The sequence below is a fragment of the Musca autumnalis genome, unplaced genomic scaffold (genome assembly GCF_047663935.1).
Source record: "Musca autumnalis isolate F117 unplaced genomic scaffold, ASM4766393v1 scaffold_5, whole genome shotgun sequence".
In the NCBI taxonomy this organism is placed as follows: Eukaryota; Metazoa; Arthropoda; class Insecta; order Diptera; family Muscidae; genus Musca; species Musca autumnalis.
In genome coordinates, this window is record NW_027412088.1 from 26,364,044 (window position 1) to 26,382,828 (window position 18,785).

Sequence of the window (18,785 nt, forward strand, 5' to 3'; positions counted from 1 at the left end):
TTTCTAGAAATGTTAATTTTTCCTGCTTTTTTCCTTGTGACGACAACCGAAATCTAAAAACTGATCGGAAACAGGTTCTTACTCGTCAAAATCTCAACAAGTACCACTCGACTTTGCGGACAGGAATATACCCTGAGCCTGTGTGAATTGAAACTTTCATCTATAGACAGATCGAAAATCCTTATCCCAATATCCTTAAACCCAAAAACTATGCATTAGGGGATTTTCAGAAATTTGTAGCCATTTTCGGACGTATGAACATGCAAACAAAATATGGATTTGTATCATTGATCACAAGTGTTGCGGAGGAGGTATGAAGAAATGGACCGGACCGACATAGTTCATTTTTGGAGTATATCTTATTTTGGGAGTCATTCCTTTTAAAAGATATTGCGCCCACCACTCATTTCAGTTCGCCACAGTATAATTTTCACCTTTTTGACTCTTATGTCAGGAAATATGGACTTGCCCACGAAAAACTTAATACCGCTCTAAACTGCACATAAACAACTATTTTGAAGGTTTGTGAGGGAGGTACCCCAGTATGGCCAATTTTCTATCAAAAACTAAGTTTGGAAAAAATATTACTAAATCCAAAGTTTGGACCAAATCTGTTGCTCCGTTCAAGAAAACTCGCGCATACCACTTTAGCTAAAATTCTTGAAATTTGGGGGGAAAATACCAGAAGAAGTAGACCGAAAAGCACCATCTTCGAATTTTGTATATATAAGGCTCGCTGAAATATTGCGATAAACAAAGTATGGACCAACGCAGTATCCGGTTCGAAAGTTGTCGTGTGCACTAGCCACTACACATGATTGCCTTAGGTGTTCTTTACAGATTTCGGGCCATTTTCTCTGGAAGTATAGACTTGCATCTGAAAAACTTGTACGGTAGTAATAGGAGCCCCGAGAACACTTGTTGCAAAAAAGCAAAGCGTTTCCAGAGAGTTTTTTATTTATTAATTTATTTATTTCATATTTTTAATTATAACTAATTATTAGCATAAAGGAATTGAAGCCATGACCATTGAGGTCTTAAGCTTACACAGCTTATCCAGAGAGGTCTTAAACTGCACTTCGTTGAAAATTTTTGAAATACTCTGCGGAAGTTTGCCGAAGGAGTAGATGGATCAAAATATCACGAAGGCCAAATTTTGGAGAATTATCGTGCTCCCCAGGCGGCTACCCAGACGAACGGACATAGCTAAGTCGACTCCAAGTTTTCTGAAACAGATTTCTTCCAAACACACTTTGGCCCTAAAGCCACTATTTCGATGAGGCACATTTTGGCTAAAGGCTGAGAGTATAAGAAATGGAAATTGGGAAAAATTGTGGTTATGGATTTTTGCTAAAAGAATGTATACATGTATAGGCCATGGATTGGGCGACATAATCTCATTTTAAACGAAGTTAAGACTGGATTCCAGAGATCCCCTTGTTCCTGATAAATTTATGAGAAGATCCAGAATTTCTATAAGTGAAGTCCGACGATTGGACGCCAAAATTAGTCTATTGACAGATGCACGATTTGGCGACAGATTTTGTCATTTACATAACCGCGATTAGGTGCTAGAATTTCTTGATGGATGGACTAACTATTGCTCAGCATTAGTTCTCGGCCTTCAGAAATTCTTTGCGATATATAGACATCGGATTTTTGCATATTTTTGAAAATTATAATGTTAAGATATTTGAAAATTAAATGTTATGATATTTCTAAGGGTTTCCATTGTATTCGCTTTCTTTTGGCCTTACCGAAGTGATATCACTGAATTTCATAACATTCACCGTAGTTGTGAATTATTTGATAAATGATACACCCAAAAATATATGACATTATTGATATATTCATTATATATGACATTATTCCTATATTAACTGTGACATATTGTCAAAAAAGTTCTAAAAACAAGATAAAATTGGCCAAGAAGTCTTGCGCCATATGAACTAAAAAATAGTATTGAAAATTATTTCATCAGTAGAATAAGTCTAAAATAAGGTTTACATCTTTGCTAAAGAAGACATTTTCGCTAACATGAACTTTCAAAATTTTGGTCAGTTGGGCCCCCCCCCGAAATGAAATCCTGGCTACGTCCCTGCCCTGCCAGGCAACATAAACATTTTCAACGGTGGCAAAATACCTATCATTAATGTTGGCGACATTTCCTGAGTATTTCAGCCATGTAAATCTTCTCTATAAAGTGGTGTCGTAAGACACGCCGTTCGGACTCGGCGATAAACAGTAGGTCCCATTTCATTGAGCTAATATGAATCGGGGTGCACTCATTGATATGAGAGAAGTCTCCCCTGTCCCGTCTGGTATGTTTATGGAACAATTATATTAGTTAAACGCTTTTGTACAGGGTGCGTATAACAAACGTCGTTACTAATACGCACGATTGTGCCACCTTTAAAGGTTAAACGCACCTTAAAGGATTGCACGGTTGTGTCACCTTAAAAGATTAAATTTTAAAAGGTATTAATTTTCTATGAATTTATATACCGTCATAACTATTTACATACATCCATCCTAATGTTCTTTCAAAAAGCTCTCGAATGGAGCAAAAACCATACATACATATGTGCACAAAAAAACAAAAACAAAATAAATAATATAATTAAAAAAAAGTCGTAACATGCAACTTACACTCCCCAGATAACCAAACACCAATTCCGTTCTGTTCGGGTTTTTTTTTTAGTTGTTGACCACAGCATTCACTTCCAATGGCATTTCATTTTGACCCATTTCATTGGAGGGCGATTCATTCGGCTCCATGTAATCATACTTGTAGTTGTTATCTCTTGTTGCTGCCGTATGATGTTGGTGCCTGCTAGCTGTTTGGTCAACAACACCACTGCCGTACGCTTGTGAATCATTTACATAATTGTGCAGAGAATTATTCTGTGGTCGAATAGCTGTTGATGCATTGGTATTTTCAAGATATTCTCCCTCGTCGATTCGATTGAATGCTGCTGCTGCTGCATCGGTATCAGGACTTAAAATGTGATTTCCAACAGAGGAGGAGATTTTAAGCAAGGACTTCAATTTGGTGCCTTGGTATTTGTACTGTGAATGAAATGAGAAATTGAAAAATGGAAATATACATATATTAACAACCTATACACAATGGATGACAAACAACAAATTATTCGAATACATCCCGGAAGAAATCAAATACCACAAATAACATCATATTTTATTTCGTTGTGAACATGACCAGTGAATGGATTCCAAACTCGTTGACATGCTGTTAATGTGAAATAATAGAAATATCCCTTTGAGCAGATTTACAATGTACAGTGAACTGATATTTCAAATATTCTAATTTCTAATAAGATTGAGTAGCCTTAATTTACGGTTCTAATATTTGCAGCAAAATTATGCTATGATTTGTGTTCCTTGTGCTTCGTGTATGAAAATATTTTTCAACAAGTAAAAAGGTGTCAGCCGACAAATATATACCCTCAGCCTATTTGAATTGAAACTCTCATCTACGGACAAATCGAATATATTTAGGGTCTTTTCAGAATTTTGTGGTCCCTTTTGGACATTTAACTTGCCGACAAATATGTGGATTAGGATTAAAGTTCAAAAGTTCGGATTAAAGTTCATTATGGAAATGGATCTTATTTTAGAGTCATATCGTTTTGATAGATATCGCGCCCACTAATCATTTCAGTAAGTCATCGTATAACTTTTGGACTAATATGCCAGGAAGCAAGGACTTGTCCACGGAAAATATAATATGGCTGTAAACAGGACCACAAAGAACAGCATCGGTATACATTTTCAAAGGATCTTCGAACAGACTCTAAACTGCACTTAGACACAAAAAATTGAACTTTTGTGGGGGAGGTACACTAGGGAGAAGATCGGTATCGGCCATTTTATTTTATTTCGATTGTCATCGACAATCATCTTCAGGGATCAAAAAACAATTTATTACAAAATTATAAACAAACAAATATAACACAAATATTACATTTATTTATGGAGAACAGCGTCTACACGAATTTAACGTCAAAGCTAAACTGCTGTTTAGCTTTGACGTTAAATTCGTGTAGACGCTGTTCTCCATAAATAAATGTAATATTTGTGTTATATTTGTTTGTTTATAATTTTGTAATAAATTGTTTTTTGATCCCTGAAGATCATTGTCGATGACAATCGAAATATCGGATGAATAAATAAAGAGAAAAGAAAAACAAAACTAAAACACTGATTTTTTAATGACCTTCAGCCGAAACAACAAAATCACAATTAAAAATTTACCAGGTCAACGATAAACAACAACAACAGTTAAACTAAATTTGAAAAATATATTAGGAGATCCAAAGTTTGCACCAAATTGGTTGCCCCGTTCAAGAGATATCGTGGATACCATTTTAGTGACATTTTTTAAATATTGAGGGGAAGTACCTGAAGTTATTGCCCATCTTCGAACTGAAACTAAGATTGGACAAAATATGACGAAGGCCAAATTTTGGACCAAATCGGTTGATCAGTTCGAGAATTATAGTGCTCCCCAGCGGCTACAAGAAGTATGGACTTGCCTCTGAAAAAACTTTTGCCGTCGTAATTGAGGCATCGAAAGCAAGTTTGCTTCAACAGAAATCAAATTTATTCGAGAGCAGATCTTAAAGTGATCTTATTCGAAATTTTGTGCGGGAGGTACTCGAAGGAGTGTACCACCGATTGAGTCCATATTGGAACTTCATCTAAGTCTGCAAGAAATTTCATGATGTGCAAACTATGGACCAAATTGGCTACTCCCTTCAAGAGTAAAAAAAAATGAAAATAAAATAAAAGAAAAAGAAAAATAAAATAAAAATAAAAATAAAAATAAAATAAAATAAAATAAAATAAAATAAAATGAAATAAAATAAAATAACATTAAATAAAATAAAAATATAAAATAAAATAAAATAAAAACAAGTAAAAAAGTATCAGTCGGCTTTGCCGACAGAGATATACCCTCAGCCTGTGTATATTGAAACAATTATTTCCCAAAAAATGTCTGTATTTAGGGGGTTTTAAAAATTTTGGGCGTATGAAACGACAAAAATGTTGATTAGGATTAAAGAGCAAAAGTTTTGAGGGGAAATACTTAAAGGAATGGATCGACATTGACCATTATGGAAGTGGATCTCCAGCCACTACATATGGTGCCATAGAGGGTTTTTACACCCTTCGGACTGTTTGCTCAAGAAGTGTGGATTTGCCCCTGAAAAAACTTTTACCTTCGTAATTGGGACAGCGAATGCAAGTTTCTTCAACAAAAATCAAAGTGATTCGATAGCAGGTCTTAAAGTGAACTTATCCGAAATTTTGTTTGGGAGGTACTGGATGAAGTGGACAAATATACTCCATATATGAACCTGATCTATATCTGATAGATATATTAGGATGTGTAAAGTATGAACCAATTCGACCACTCCCTTCAAAAGTTACAGTACGAACAGTTTTTCCGAACATTTTTGAACTTATGTGGGGGAGGTACCTGAAGGAGTGGACCGATATGGCTTATCTTCGAACTTAAACTATGTTTGGACAAAATATTTCTAAGGCCAAATTTTGGAACCAATCGGCAGACCCGTTCGAAAGTTATCTTGCACTCCAACCACCACACACGGTGTCATAGGGGTTTTGTGCAACTTTCAGGCTCAGGAAGTATGGACTTGCGCCTGATGAAACTTGTACCGTTGTATGGGGGGCAGTGAATACAAGTTTCTAAAATAAAAATCAAAGCGATTCGAGAACAGGTCCTAAACTGAACTTATCCGAAATTTTGTGTGGGAGGTACCCGAAGGAGTGGACCTATTGAGTCCATATTGGAACCTCCTTCAAGAGTTATCGTACGTAAAAATTTTCCGAACATTTCGAACTTTTGTGAGGGAGGTACCGGAAGGAGTGGACCGATATAACCCATCTTCGAACTTAAACTAAGTTTGGACAAAATATTAAGAAAGCCAAATTTTGGACCGAATCGGTTGATCCGTTTGATAGTTATCGTGCGCTCCAGCCAGCCAGACGGACAGGCAGACGGGCGGACATTGCTCAATCGACTCCAAATTGTCTGAAACACTGAAACACATTTTAAAAGCATATTTTAATGATTTTTTATACCCTCACCATTTATGCTAACGAGGGTATATACACTTTCATACGGGAAAAATGTGCCTCATCGAAATAATGTTTTTAGACCCCAAGTATATTTGGACGAAATCCGTTTCAGACAATTTGGAGTCGATTTAGCAATGTCCGTCCGTCTGTCTGACTGGCAGGTGCGCACGATAATTCTCGAACGGATGAACCGATTTGGTCCAAAATTTGGCCTTCGTAATATGTTGTCCAAACTTAGTTTAAGTTCGAATATATAATCTATATATCTACTACTTCCGGTACCTCCCCCACAAAAGTTGGAAAATGTTCGGAAAATTTATGCGCACGATAACTCGTGAAGGGAGTAACCGATTTGGTCCATACTTTACACATCGTAAAATTCCTACCAGACATAGATAAGGTTCCAATAGACCCCGTTAAGAGGCCTTCTGCCAATAGAAGACTTCTTTAGGAGGTCTTCTACCGATAGAAGACCACTTCAAGAAGTCTGATATCTATTGAAGACACCTTCAAGAGGTCTTCTGGTTATAGAAAACCCTTTAAGATGACCATCTATCTATAAAAGACTCTTTTATGATGGTTTTTAATACCCTCAGCTTTTAGGCTAGAAAGGGTGTATACACTTTCATACGGGCAAAATGTGCCTCATCGAAATAATGGTTTTAGACCCCATGTATGTTTGGACGAAATGTGTCTCAGACAATTTGGAGTTGATTTAGCAATGTCCGTCCGTCTGTCTGTCTGTCTGGCTGGCTGGTGCGCACGATAACTCTCGAACGGATGAATCGATTCGGTTCAAATTTTTGCTTTCGTAATATTTTGTCCAAACTTAGTTTAAGTTCGAATATATGCCCCGGTCTACTATTTCCGGTACCTCCCCCGCAAAAGTTGGAAAATGTTCGGAAAATTTGTGCTCAGGATAACTCTTGAAGGGACTAACCGATTTAGTCCATTCTTTCCACATCGTGAAATTTCTACCAGACATAGATGAGGTTCCAATATGGACGCTAACGGTCCTCTCCTTCGGGTACCTTCCACACACAATTTCGGAAATGTTCAGTTTGGACCTTCTCTTGAATAGCTTTGATTTTTGTTGTAACAACTTGCATTTGCTGCCCCAATTACCGCAGTATAAGTTTTATCAGGGGCAAATCCATACTTCCCGAGGAAATAGCCCGAAGTTGTAAAAAAACCTATGTCATCAGCTGTAGTGTTTGGAGCGCACTATAACTGATTTCGTTCAAAATTTGGCTTTGGTAATATTCTGTCCAAGCTTAGTTTAAGTTCGAAGATGGGCCATATAGATTAACTGTCTCGGGTACCTCTCCCACAAAAGTTCAAATTTTTTCTGCAAAAATTATGCGCACGGTAACTCTCGAAGGGACTAACCGATTTAGTCCATTCTTTGGACATCGTAAAATTTCCACCTGACATAGATCAAGTTCGAATATGGATTATATAGGTCCTCTCCTTCGGGTACCTCCCTCATAAAATTTCGGAAAAGTGCAGTTTAAGACCTCCTCACGAATCGTTTTGATTTTTGTTGTAACAATCTTGTATTAACGACGACGGTATAAGTTTTTTCAGGTACAAGTCAAGACTTCCTGAAAAAATGGCCCGAAAGCTCTAAAAAATCCGCTATGGCACCATGTGTAGTGGCTGAAGCGTACGATGACTCTAGACCGGATAAATTGATTCGGTCCAGAATTTGGCAGTCGTAATATTTTGTCCAAACTTAAATCAAGTTCTAAGATGGGCCATATCGGCCCACCCCTTTAGGTACCTCCCCCACCAATGTTCAACACTTTTCATTAAAATGGTGCACACGATAACTCTCGAAGGTAGTAACCGATTTGGTCCATAGGTTGCACATTGTTATATTACTACGAGACATAGATCAGGTTCGAAAATCGGCTATATATGTCAACTCCTTCGGGTACCTCTCATACAAAATTTCGAAAAAATGCGGTTTAAGGCTGCTATCGAATCGATTTGATCTTTGTTGTAACAACTTTTATTCGTTGCCATTACGTCGGTACAAGTTTTTTCAGTGGCAAGTCCATACTTCCTGAGAAAATAGCCCGAAAGCTATCTTCAGAAGTTCCCTAAAAGAGGTCTTCTATCTGTAGAAGTCCCCTGTAAGTGTTTTCGTTCTTTAAATGACGCCTTTAAGAAGCCTTAGATCTATAGAGGACTCCTTTAGAGGATATTCATTCTAAAGAAGGTGGTCGTCTTTCTATAGAAGGTCTTCTTTCTATAGAAGGTCCCTTTAAGAGATCTTCTACATATAAAAGGCCCCTTTAAAAGGTGTTCTACCTATATAAGAGGTGTTCTACCTTCAAGAGGTCTTCTATCTGTAGAAATCCCCTTTAAAAACTCTTCTACCCATATAAGACCCCTTTACGAACTCTTCTATTTGTAGAAGACCACTTTAGGAAATATTCTGTCAATTGAAGATCATTCTATATATTTAAGACTCATTAAAAATTTCTTACATCTACTGAAGAACCCTTTAAGAGGTCTTCATGACATGTAAAACCCCTTTAAGATGTATTCTGCTTATATAAAGACCCTTCTATCTATAGAAGACCACTTTAGGGAGTCTTGAGTCAATTGAATATCCCTTCAACAGTTCACCCATCTATTGATGACCCTTAAAGAGGTCCTATATCTACTGAATACCCCTTTGAGTGGTCTTCTAGTTATGGAAAAAGGTATTCTGATTATATAAGATTCCTCTTAACTGCTATCTATTGAAGCACCTTTAAAAAAGTTTTTCAGTTGCAGAAAACTATCTTCAGATGCCTTGTTTCTATAGAAAGCTCATTTGAAATTATTTTTCTATTGAAGACTCCTTTTAGAGGTCTTCCTTTTATATAAGGAGTATCCTGTCTGCAGTAGTATCCTAAGGGAAAATTGTATATCTATTGAAAACAATTTAACATTTATTCTATCGCAGGAAGTCTAGGAAGTCTTCTATCTATTAAAGACGCATTTAAGAGATTTTCTTCTAGCTATAGAATACCGATTAAAGATTAATTGTATCTATAGAAAACACCCATAAAAAGTGTTTATAAAAATTATTCTTAGGAGATCGTCTATCTATAGAAGACTTCTTTAAGATGCCTTCTACGTATAAAAGACCCCGTTAATAGGCCTTCTACCAATAGAAGATTTCTTTAAGAGGTCTTGTACCGATAGAAGACCACTTCAAGAAGTCTTATATCTATTGAAGACACCTTCAAGAGGTCTTCTGGTTATAGAAAGCCCTTTAAGAGGCCAATCTATCTATAAAAAACACTTTTATGATGGTTTTTATACCCTCAGCATTTATGCTAAAGATGGTATATACACATTCATACGGGCAAAATGTGCCTCATCGAAATAATGGTTTTAGACCACAAGTATGTTTGGACGAAATATGTTTCAGACAATTTGGAGTCGATTTAGTAATGTCCGTCCGTCTGTCTGTCTCGCTGGAACCGATTTGTTCCAAAATTTGGCTTTCGTAATATTTTGCCCAAACTTAGTTTACGTTCGAAGATGGGTTATATCGGTCCACTCCTTACGGTACCCCCCCACAAAAGTTCGAAAATGTTCGGAAAATTTAAGCGCACGATAACTCTTAAAGATAGTAACCGATTTGGTCCATACTTTGCACATCGTGAGATTTCTACCAGATTTATATGAAGTTCATGTATTGACTCAAACGGTCCACTCCTTCCGGTACCTTCCATACACAATTTCGGATAAGTTCAGTTTAGGAACTGCTCTCGAATCGTTTTGATTTTTGTGGTAACAACTTGTATTCACTGCCCACCATACGACGGTACAAGTTTCATCAGGAGCAGGTCCATACTTCCTGAGGAAATAGCCTGAAAGGTGCAAAAAAAACCGTATGACACCGTCTATAGTGGTTGGAGCGCAAGATAACTCTCGAACGGACCTGCCGATTCGGTCCACAATTTGGCCTTCGTAATATTTTGCCCAAACATAGTTGAGGTTCGAACATAAGCCATATCGGTCCACTCTTTCTGGTACATCTCCCACAAAAGTTCAAAAATTGTTCGTAAAAATTGTGCGCACAATAACCCTTGATGGGAGTGACCCATTTGGTCCATACTTTACACATCCTAATACATCTACTAGATATAGATCAGGTTCGAATATGGACTATATTTGTCCACTCCTTCGGGTACCTTCCACATAAAATTTCGGATAAGTTCACTTTAAGACCTACTCTCGAATCACTTTGATTTTTTATTAGAGTTTAGAGTTAAGCTTCATGATCGAAAATTTTTTGCAAGTGAAAAAGGAAAGCCAGGTATTCGAACCCACACAGTCACCAAATTACGTGACCTGATTTCGCTGTTAGTTGAACAGCTCTTCAGACATATCGACTGTGGGACGGCTTCTCTGTCCTAGAACTTTTGGTTTTTCAAATGCAAATGAAGCAACTTGCATTGACTAAATTTGTCCACTCCTTCGGGTACCTTCCACACAAAATTACTGATAAGTTCACTTTAAGACCTGCTCTCGAATCACTTTGATTTTTTATTAGTTTTCTCGTTTAGAGTTAAGCTTCATGATAGAAAATTTTTTGCAAGTGAAAAAGAAAAGCAAGGGATTCGAACCCACACAGTCACCAAATTACGTGACCTGGTTTCGCTGTTAGTTGAGCAGCTCTTCAGACATATCGACTGTGGGACGGCTTCTCTGTCCTAGAACTTTTGGTTTTTCAAATGCAAATGAAGCAACTTGCATTCGCTGCCTCAATTACGACGATAAAAGTTTTGTTCAGAGGCAAATTCATACTTCTTGAGAAAACAGCCCGAAAGGTGTAAAAACCCCCTATGGCACCATATGAAGTGGCTGAAGAGTTCGATAACTCTCGAACTGATAAACCGATTTGGTCCAAAATTTGGCCTTCGTCAATTTTTTGTCCAAATTTAGTTTCAGTTCGAAGAGGTGCAATACCGGTGCACAACTTCTGGGACTTCCCCTGATATTTAACAAATTTCACTAAAATGTTATGCACGATATCTCTTTAACGGGGCAAACAATTTGCTCTAAACTTTGGATCTCCTAATAGTTTGTCTAAATTTAGTTTTACTTGGCCCATATCGGTTCTCTTCTTAGGGCACTTCCCCTACAAAAGTTCAGCAGTTAAGGATATGATATGTTCGAAAATCTTTTGGAAATGTATACCGATGCTGTTCATTGTCGTTCTGTTTACAGCGATATTATGTTTTCCGTAGACAAGTCCATGCTTCCTGGTATACTTGCCCAAAAGTTATACGATGACCCGTTGAAATGTCTAATGGGCGCGATATCTTCTAGCGAAAAGATATGACTCCCAAAATAAGGTCCACTTCCATAATGGACTATGTCGGTCCATTGTTTAAGAACCTCCTTCGCAACACTTTTAAACTTTAATCCTAATCCACATTTTTGTCCGCAAATTCAAATGTCCAAGAAGGACCATAAAATTCAGAAAATTTCGTAGATGAAAGTTTCAATTCACATAGGCTGAGGGTATATCTCTGTCGGCAAAGCCGACTGATACTTTTTTACTTGTTTTATTGAAGACCGCTTTTTGGAGTATCCTATCTATAGAGGTATCCTACTTATGGGCGACTCATTAATGGCTTTTCTATCTGTAGAATATTCTTTTATGATGTCTTTTATCTTTATAACACCCCTTTGAGAAATTTTTATCTATGAAAGACTCCATAAATACGTCTTCTGTCTATAGGATATCGTATCTATAGGAGACGAGACTTTCTATCTTTTAACGACCCCCGGAATAGGTTTTTTATCTATAGAAGATTGCCTTAAAAATCCTTTTGTCTATAGAAGACCCTTTTAAGAGGCCTTCTGGCCACGAAAAAATGAAGGTAGCAGGTTTTCTATGTATTCACCTATAGAAGACCCATATAAGCTGTCCTCCATCTATGAATGCCTTCTTAAAAGGTTTTCTATCCATAAAAGGTGTTTTCTGTCAATTGAATTTCCTTCAATAGGTCTTCTATCTTTTGACGACTTTTTTGTGAGATCTTCCATTTACAAGAAACTTTTGAGAAGTTTTCTATTTTTAGAAGCTTACTTCGGTAGCTACTAAACCATCACTTGGTACTAAAACTGCTTTCATTTGGTTTTAACGTTTGGCTGTTTTTGAAATAATAGCGAACATTTTTATACCCTCAGCCTTTAGGCTAAAGAGGGTATTTACACTTTGATACGACCAAAAATGTGCCTCATCGAAATAATGGTTTTAGACCCCAAGTATGTTTGTACGATATCCGTTTCAGACAATTTTGAGTAGATCTAGCAATGTCCGTCCGTCTGTCTGTCTGTCCGTCTGTCTGTCTGGCTGGCTGGTGCGCACGATAACGCTCGAACGGATCAATCGATTCGGTTCAAATTTTGGGTATCGAAATATTTTGTCCAGATTCGATTTAAGTTCGAAGATGGGCCATATAGGTCCACTCCTTCAGGTACCTCCCCCACAAATGTTCAAAAATTGTAGCAAAACTTGTGCGCACGATAACTCTTGTAGGGAATAACCGATTTGGTCCATACTTTGCACATCGCGTAATTTCTACCAAACTTAGATGAGGTTCCAATACGGACTCAATCGGTCCACTCCTTCGGGTACCTCCCACACAAAATTTCGGATAAGTTCAGTTTAGGACCTGGTCCCGAATCGCTTTGATTTTTGTTTACGCAAGTTGTATTAGCTGTCCTCTATACGACGCTGTAAGTTTCATTAGGGGCAAGTCCATACTTCTTGAGAAAATAGCCTGAAAGTTACAAAAAAACCCTATGACACCGTGTGTAGTGGTTGGAGCGCAAGATAACTCTCGAACGGATCTTCCGATTCGGTCCAAAATTTGGCTTTCGTAATATTTTGTCCAAACTTAGTTCAAGTTCAAAGATGGATTATATCGGTCCACTCCTTCCGGTACCTCCCCCACAAAAGTTCGAAAATGTTCGGAAAATTTGTGCGCACGATTACCCTTGAAGGAAGTAGCCGATTTGATCCATACTTTGCACATCGTAAAATTTCTACCAGTCTTAGATGATGTTCCAATATGGACTAAATCGATCCACTACTTCGCGTACCTACCACACAAAATTTCGGATAAGTTGAGATTAGGACCTGCTCTCGAATCGCTTTGATTTTTGTTGCAACAACTTGTATTCACTGCCCTCCATACGACGGTACAAGTTTCATCAGGGGCAAGTCCATACTTCCTGAGAAAATAGCCTCAAAGATGCAAAAAGCACCTATAACACCATGTGTAGTGGATGGAGCGCAAGATAACTATCGAACGGATCCGCCGATTCGGTCCAAAATTTGGCCTTCGTAATATTTTGTCCAAACATAATTTAATTTCGAAAATAAGCCATATCGGTCCACTCCTTCAGGTACCACCCCCACAAAAGTTCAAAAATGTTCGGAAAAGTTGTGCGCAAAATAACTCTTGAAGGGAGTGACCGATGTAATCCATACTTTGCACATAATAATATATATACCTGATATAGATCGGGTTCGAATATGGACTATATTTGTCTACTCCTTCTGGTACCTCTCACACACAATTTTGGATAAGTTCACTTTAAGGCCTGCTCTCGAATCACTTTAATTTTTGTTGAAGCGATTTGCATTTACTACGTCCAGTACGACGGTAAAAGTTTTTTTCAGGGGCACGTCCATAAAGGTGTAAAAAAATCCCTATGTCACCATATGTAGCTTTCGGATAGCACGATAACTCTCGAACTGTTCAACCGATTTGGTCCAACATTTGGTCTTCGTCATATTATATCCAACTTTAGTTTCATTGACAATACCGGTCCACAACTTCCGGTACCTCTTCTTTAAAAAATGTCACTAAAATGCTAGGACGATAACACCTGAATGAGGCAAACAATTTGGTCCAAACTTTGGATCTCCTAATATTTTGTCAAAATTTAGTTTAACTTCTAAAATGGCCCACATCGGTCCTCTCTAAGGGTACATCCCTCACAAAAGTTCAACATTATTGCAGTTAATTCTAAATCCACATTTTTGTCGGCAAGTTCAAATGTCCAAAAAGGGCCACAAAATTCTGAAGAGACCTTAAATACATTCGATCTGTCCGTAGGTGAAAGTTTCACTTCACATTGGCTGAGGGTATATATCTGTCGGCAAAGCCGACTGACACTTTTTTACTTGTTATTCTTGATAATGGCCAAATTAACAATTAGGGTAATAATTTCAATTGAAACCCCTTTCTGCAGTATAACATTCTGGGGAATTCTATTCTATGTATTTGCTATAAAATTTCTTTATTAATTCTATAAATTAATTTTTTACGCATGCTCCGCTTATACTTCTGCCAGGTTTTTCCACGAAAATTATTATCCTTGCGGTAATTTTTTCGTTATCATGAATAAAAATCTTCGTTGTTTTTGCCAAAAAACAATCCTCAAAGGTAATAAATTTTAGCAATGGCTGGAAATTACCACAATAACTACAGACCGTGCGAGTGTGTGAATTTGTGTGAATGTATTTTTTTTTAAATTGGCAATGAACTAAAAACGCACACGCACATATTAAACAAACTTGGTTGGTATATAACGAACTTGAGAATCTGTCTTCTTTTTTTCTGGGGAAATGTAAACATAATTCTTTTTCCAACTAAAAAGCAACGCAGTTGAGTTAATACTCATATTTTTTTTTTAAATTGCCACACACAGATTCGCATGACTACTGCTGACTTTTATAACCGTTAGATTATATAACAAGTCAACAGAAATTTCAAGAAATTGAAAAGAACTTTTAGAAACTGCAATTCAAAAGAAATTTTGTAATTTAATTACCTGCTGAGTACTTAACTTGCAGTAAAATGTCGAGCATATGAAAATTAATTCCAGGGAATGTTTAAAATTCAGTTCAGTAACAACACTGCGGGTTATTGCACTGTGTGCATGGCAAGAGATACAATTTTGTTTCAGAGAATATATATGAAAATTTCAAACGACTACTGCACACAGTTTAATAAGAGAAAAACTGAATTAAATAAATTATAAAAAGTCGCACTTTTAAAAAGAAATAAATTATATAGAAACATCGTTGAACGCTTCTTCTTAGTTGTGAAATAAAACACATTTTCTTCAAAGTTGAAATCATCAGCGGGAAATCGGCATCTGGAATCAAATGATTATATAATGTAATAAATAGGTACATCAATATTTTAAATATACATATGTATGTATGTATGTATGTATATGAAAAATGTATTGATGTAATTACCAATATTAAATGCGATTTCTTTTTTGTCCAATAAAATATTTCCATTCAACATTTTGATTCAATTATAAAATGTATTGGACATTTAATTTACTAAAAAGCTCAATTTCTTTAAGAAAAGACAAAACACTGATTTATTCACTCACTTTACAGTCTTTACTCAACTATGTTCTCTAGAACACTGATGAAAAAATACCTGCTACGGTGATTAACAACAACAAAGCACGAAACACGCGTGTTTTACGAATCACACCATGCACACAGCTCTTTATTATAAACCAGCATTCCGCAGCTGCGAGAGCCCTGTTGTTACTCTCTTTGACAAAAATCCTCTCCACCCATAAAAAATATGTTGGTACCCCAACATATTAAATTGAGATATGTTACAAAATGTTGCAAACATATATTTGTTTGGACACAAAAAAATTATGTTTGGATCCAAACATATATTTGTTTGCAATCAGTCCTAAACAAATATTTGTTTGGATCCAAACATATTTCTAACATATATTTTTCTGCGTGCCTCTATAGAAGGGCATCTTCAGAGGTAGTCTGCCTATTGAACCCCTCTCTAGAACGTTTTCTACCTACAAAGATTATTTTAAGAGGTCTTCAATGCCTAGAAATCCCTTACGAGGCCTTAGAGAAGATCATTTAAGAGGCCTTCCTTTGGAAACCCCATTTTAAGGCATTCTATAGAAGGATGCGGTCTAAATATAAAAGTCACCTTTATGAGGTCTTCTATCTAGTGTAGATCCCTATAAGATGTATTCTATCTAAAGAAGATACACGCAGAAAAATTTATGTTAGAAATATGTTTGGATCCAAACAAATATATGTTTGGGACCGGTTGCAAACAAATATATGTTTAGATCCAAACATAATATGTTTGGGTCCAAACAAATATATGTTTGCAACATTTTGTAACATATCTCAATTTGATATGTTTGGGTAAAACATATTTTTTATGTTAGAACATTTTTTTCATTGGTGGAGAGAGGATGTTTGCCAACGAGAGTAATAACAGTGCTCTCGCGGCTGTGGATTGCTGTTTTATAATGAAGAGTTGTGTGTATTGTATAATAGAAGACGTAGAAGCGATGAAGGGGGCTTTGGTGGCGTGTATGCGACAAACTCGTGTGTTTCTTGTTTTCTTGTTGTTAACCAACTTAGGAGGAGAAGAAGAAAAGAAGAAATTATATGAATTCTATTTTATTTCTTTCTTCAGTGTTTTAGATGCCTTTGTAGAGTCAAGACGGTAAAGTGAGTGAATAAATCAGTGTTTTGTGTTTTCTTAAAGAAATTGTGCTTTTTAGTAAATTAAATGCCCAATACATTTTATAATTGAATCGGAAAGTTGAATGGAATTATTTTATTGGACAAGGAAGAAATCGCTTTTAATATTGGTAATTACATACATACTTATGTATATTTGAAATATGACATATCCATATTTATTTATTACATTACATAACCATTTGATTCTAGATACCGATACCCCGCTGATGATTTCAACTATGAGGACAATTTGTTTTATTTCACAACTAAGGAAAAGCGTTCAACTACGTTTCTATATATTTTTCCTGTTTAAAAGTGTGACTACAAATTATTATCTTTCGAATTTTGTATGTAACTATGTGTTTGTTGTCCTTTTGCCTTTCAATAAACAACCTCAACATTTGTGTGTATACTATAGAGATAGCCAGTGAGTTCTTACTGAGAGCAAGTGAGCACACATTTCAAATTGTTTTACATTGAATTTTACGCTCCCTTGCTCTCAGTAAGCGCCCACTGCATGTGCATGTGTTTATTTTTTTGTGCCTTTTGGGTTTGTATTTTTTTGCTCCCAAACATATAAAATGTTTGCACCCAAACATAAAATTGTTTCCACCCAAACATATCTTTGTTTGCAACTAAACATATATATCTTTGCACCCAAACATAAATATCTTTGCACCCAAACATATATATGTTTTCACCCAAACATATATTATGTTTGGGAATGTTGCAAACATATATATGTTTGTTGCAAAATATGTTTGGGAAATATGTTAGAGAAGCCGTTTTTTTTGCGTGTACTTGCAGAGGTATTCTATCTTTTGGGGACACCTCTTAGAGGTCTTCCGCCTATAGTGAACTTCTCTTTAAGGAAGAAATTCCACTTAAGAAATATTCTGTCTTTACACTCCTTTAGGGGATCTTCTTCCTATAAAAGGATGTTGTCAATATATAGATGTCCCATTTAAGAGGTGTTGCTGACACCTATGAGAGGTCTTGTGTCTATAGAAAACTTCTTATAGAGGAGTTCTATCTGTAGAAGACGCCTTTAGGAGGTCTACTACCTATAGAATACCAATTTAGGATAGATGGAAGACTTTTTACAGGGCTATAGGTAGAAGACCTCTTTAGAGGGTTTCCTATAGAATTTTTTAAAGTGGTCTTCTACTGACAGAAAATCTCTTTAAGAAGATCTAGTAGATGTGTCCCTGATAGAATGAATACCTCTTAAATATCTTATATAAACAGAATACTTCGTAAAGGCGTCTTCAGTAGATGAAAGACCTCTTTAAGGGGCCATCTACCTTCTGAAGGGTTCTTTAAGAGGGTTTCTACACCTTTAAGAGGTCTTCTACCTATATAATACCAAATTAGGATATAATACCCCTTTAAGGGGCCTTCTACCTTCTGAAGGCCCCTTTAAAAGGGTTTTCTTCTTATGGAAGAACCTTTAAGAGGTGTTATACCACTTTAGCAAGTCTTCTACCCATAGAAGAGCAATTAAGGAAGTCCTCTGTCAACTGAAGACTCTTTTAAGAGGTCTTCTACCTATTGAAGAAACCCTCGAAAGAGGTCTACTGTCTATTAAAGTCCCTTTTAAGAGATCTTCCAGCTATAGAAAAATACCTTTAAGATATGTTCTATCTATGGTTAACTCTACAACAACGTCATCTATCTATAGAAAACAATTGAAGATTTTTTTATCATAAGAAGTCCACTGTAAAATGGCTTCTACCTATGGGAACACCTACCTATACACCCCTCCCTTGAGAGGTATTCTAACTATCGAAGACCCCTTTAAGAGGTCTTCTACCTATAAAAGACCCCTTTAAAAAAGACTTCTACCTATAAAAGACCCCTTTAGAGGGACCTCTACCTATAGAAGAGTCCCTTAAGAGGTCTTCTGCCTAGGGATAGGTAATGGACAGCAATAATCGGTTTTTCGACTTTTAGATTTTGGTCTAAAACTAAAAATGCGATTTTTCGGTCTGGCGATTATTTCAGTTGTCCTAAGACTCGACTTTCTACTTTTCCATAACCTCAGAAAATCGATTATAACTGATTATTCGTCGATTTTAAATTTCAA

General features: G+C 36.5%; 2 protein-coding genes across 3 annotated transcripts in view; one reads left to right on the forward strand and one right to left on the reverse strand.

The window, feature by feature from the left end:
- LOC141405572 (uncharacterized) overlaps positions 1 to 18,785 on the forward strand; it is a 396,796-nt gene that overhangs the window by 122,781 nt on the left and 255,230 nt on the right. The gene's annotated exons all lie outside the window — the stretch shown is intronic.
- Positions 1 to 18,785, reverse strand: part of BBS4 (Bardet-Biedl syndrome 4) — a 132,375-nt gene that overhangs the window by 11,924 nt on the left and 101,666 nt on the right. The window contains exon 10 of the mRNA XM_073990071.1: positions 2,650 to 3,069. Within this exon, the coding sequence (XP_073846172.1) occupies positions 2,698 to 3,069 (372 nt within the window). The 3' untranslated portion in view covers positions 2,650 to 2,697. The remainder of the gene's footprint in view (positions 1 to 2,649; positions 3,070 to 18,785) is intronic.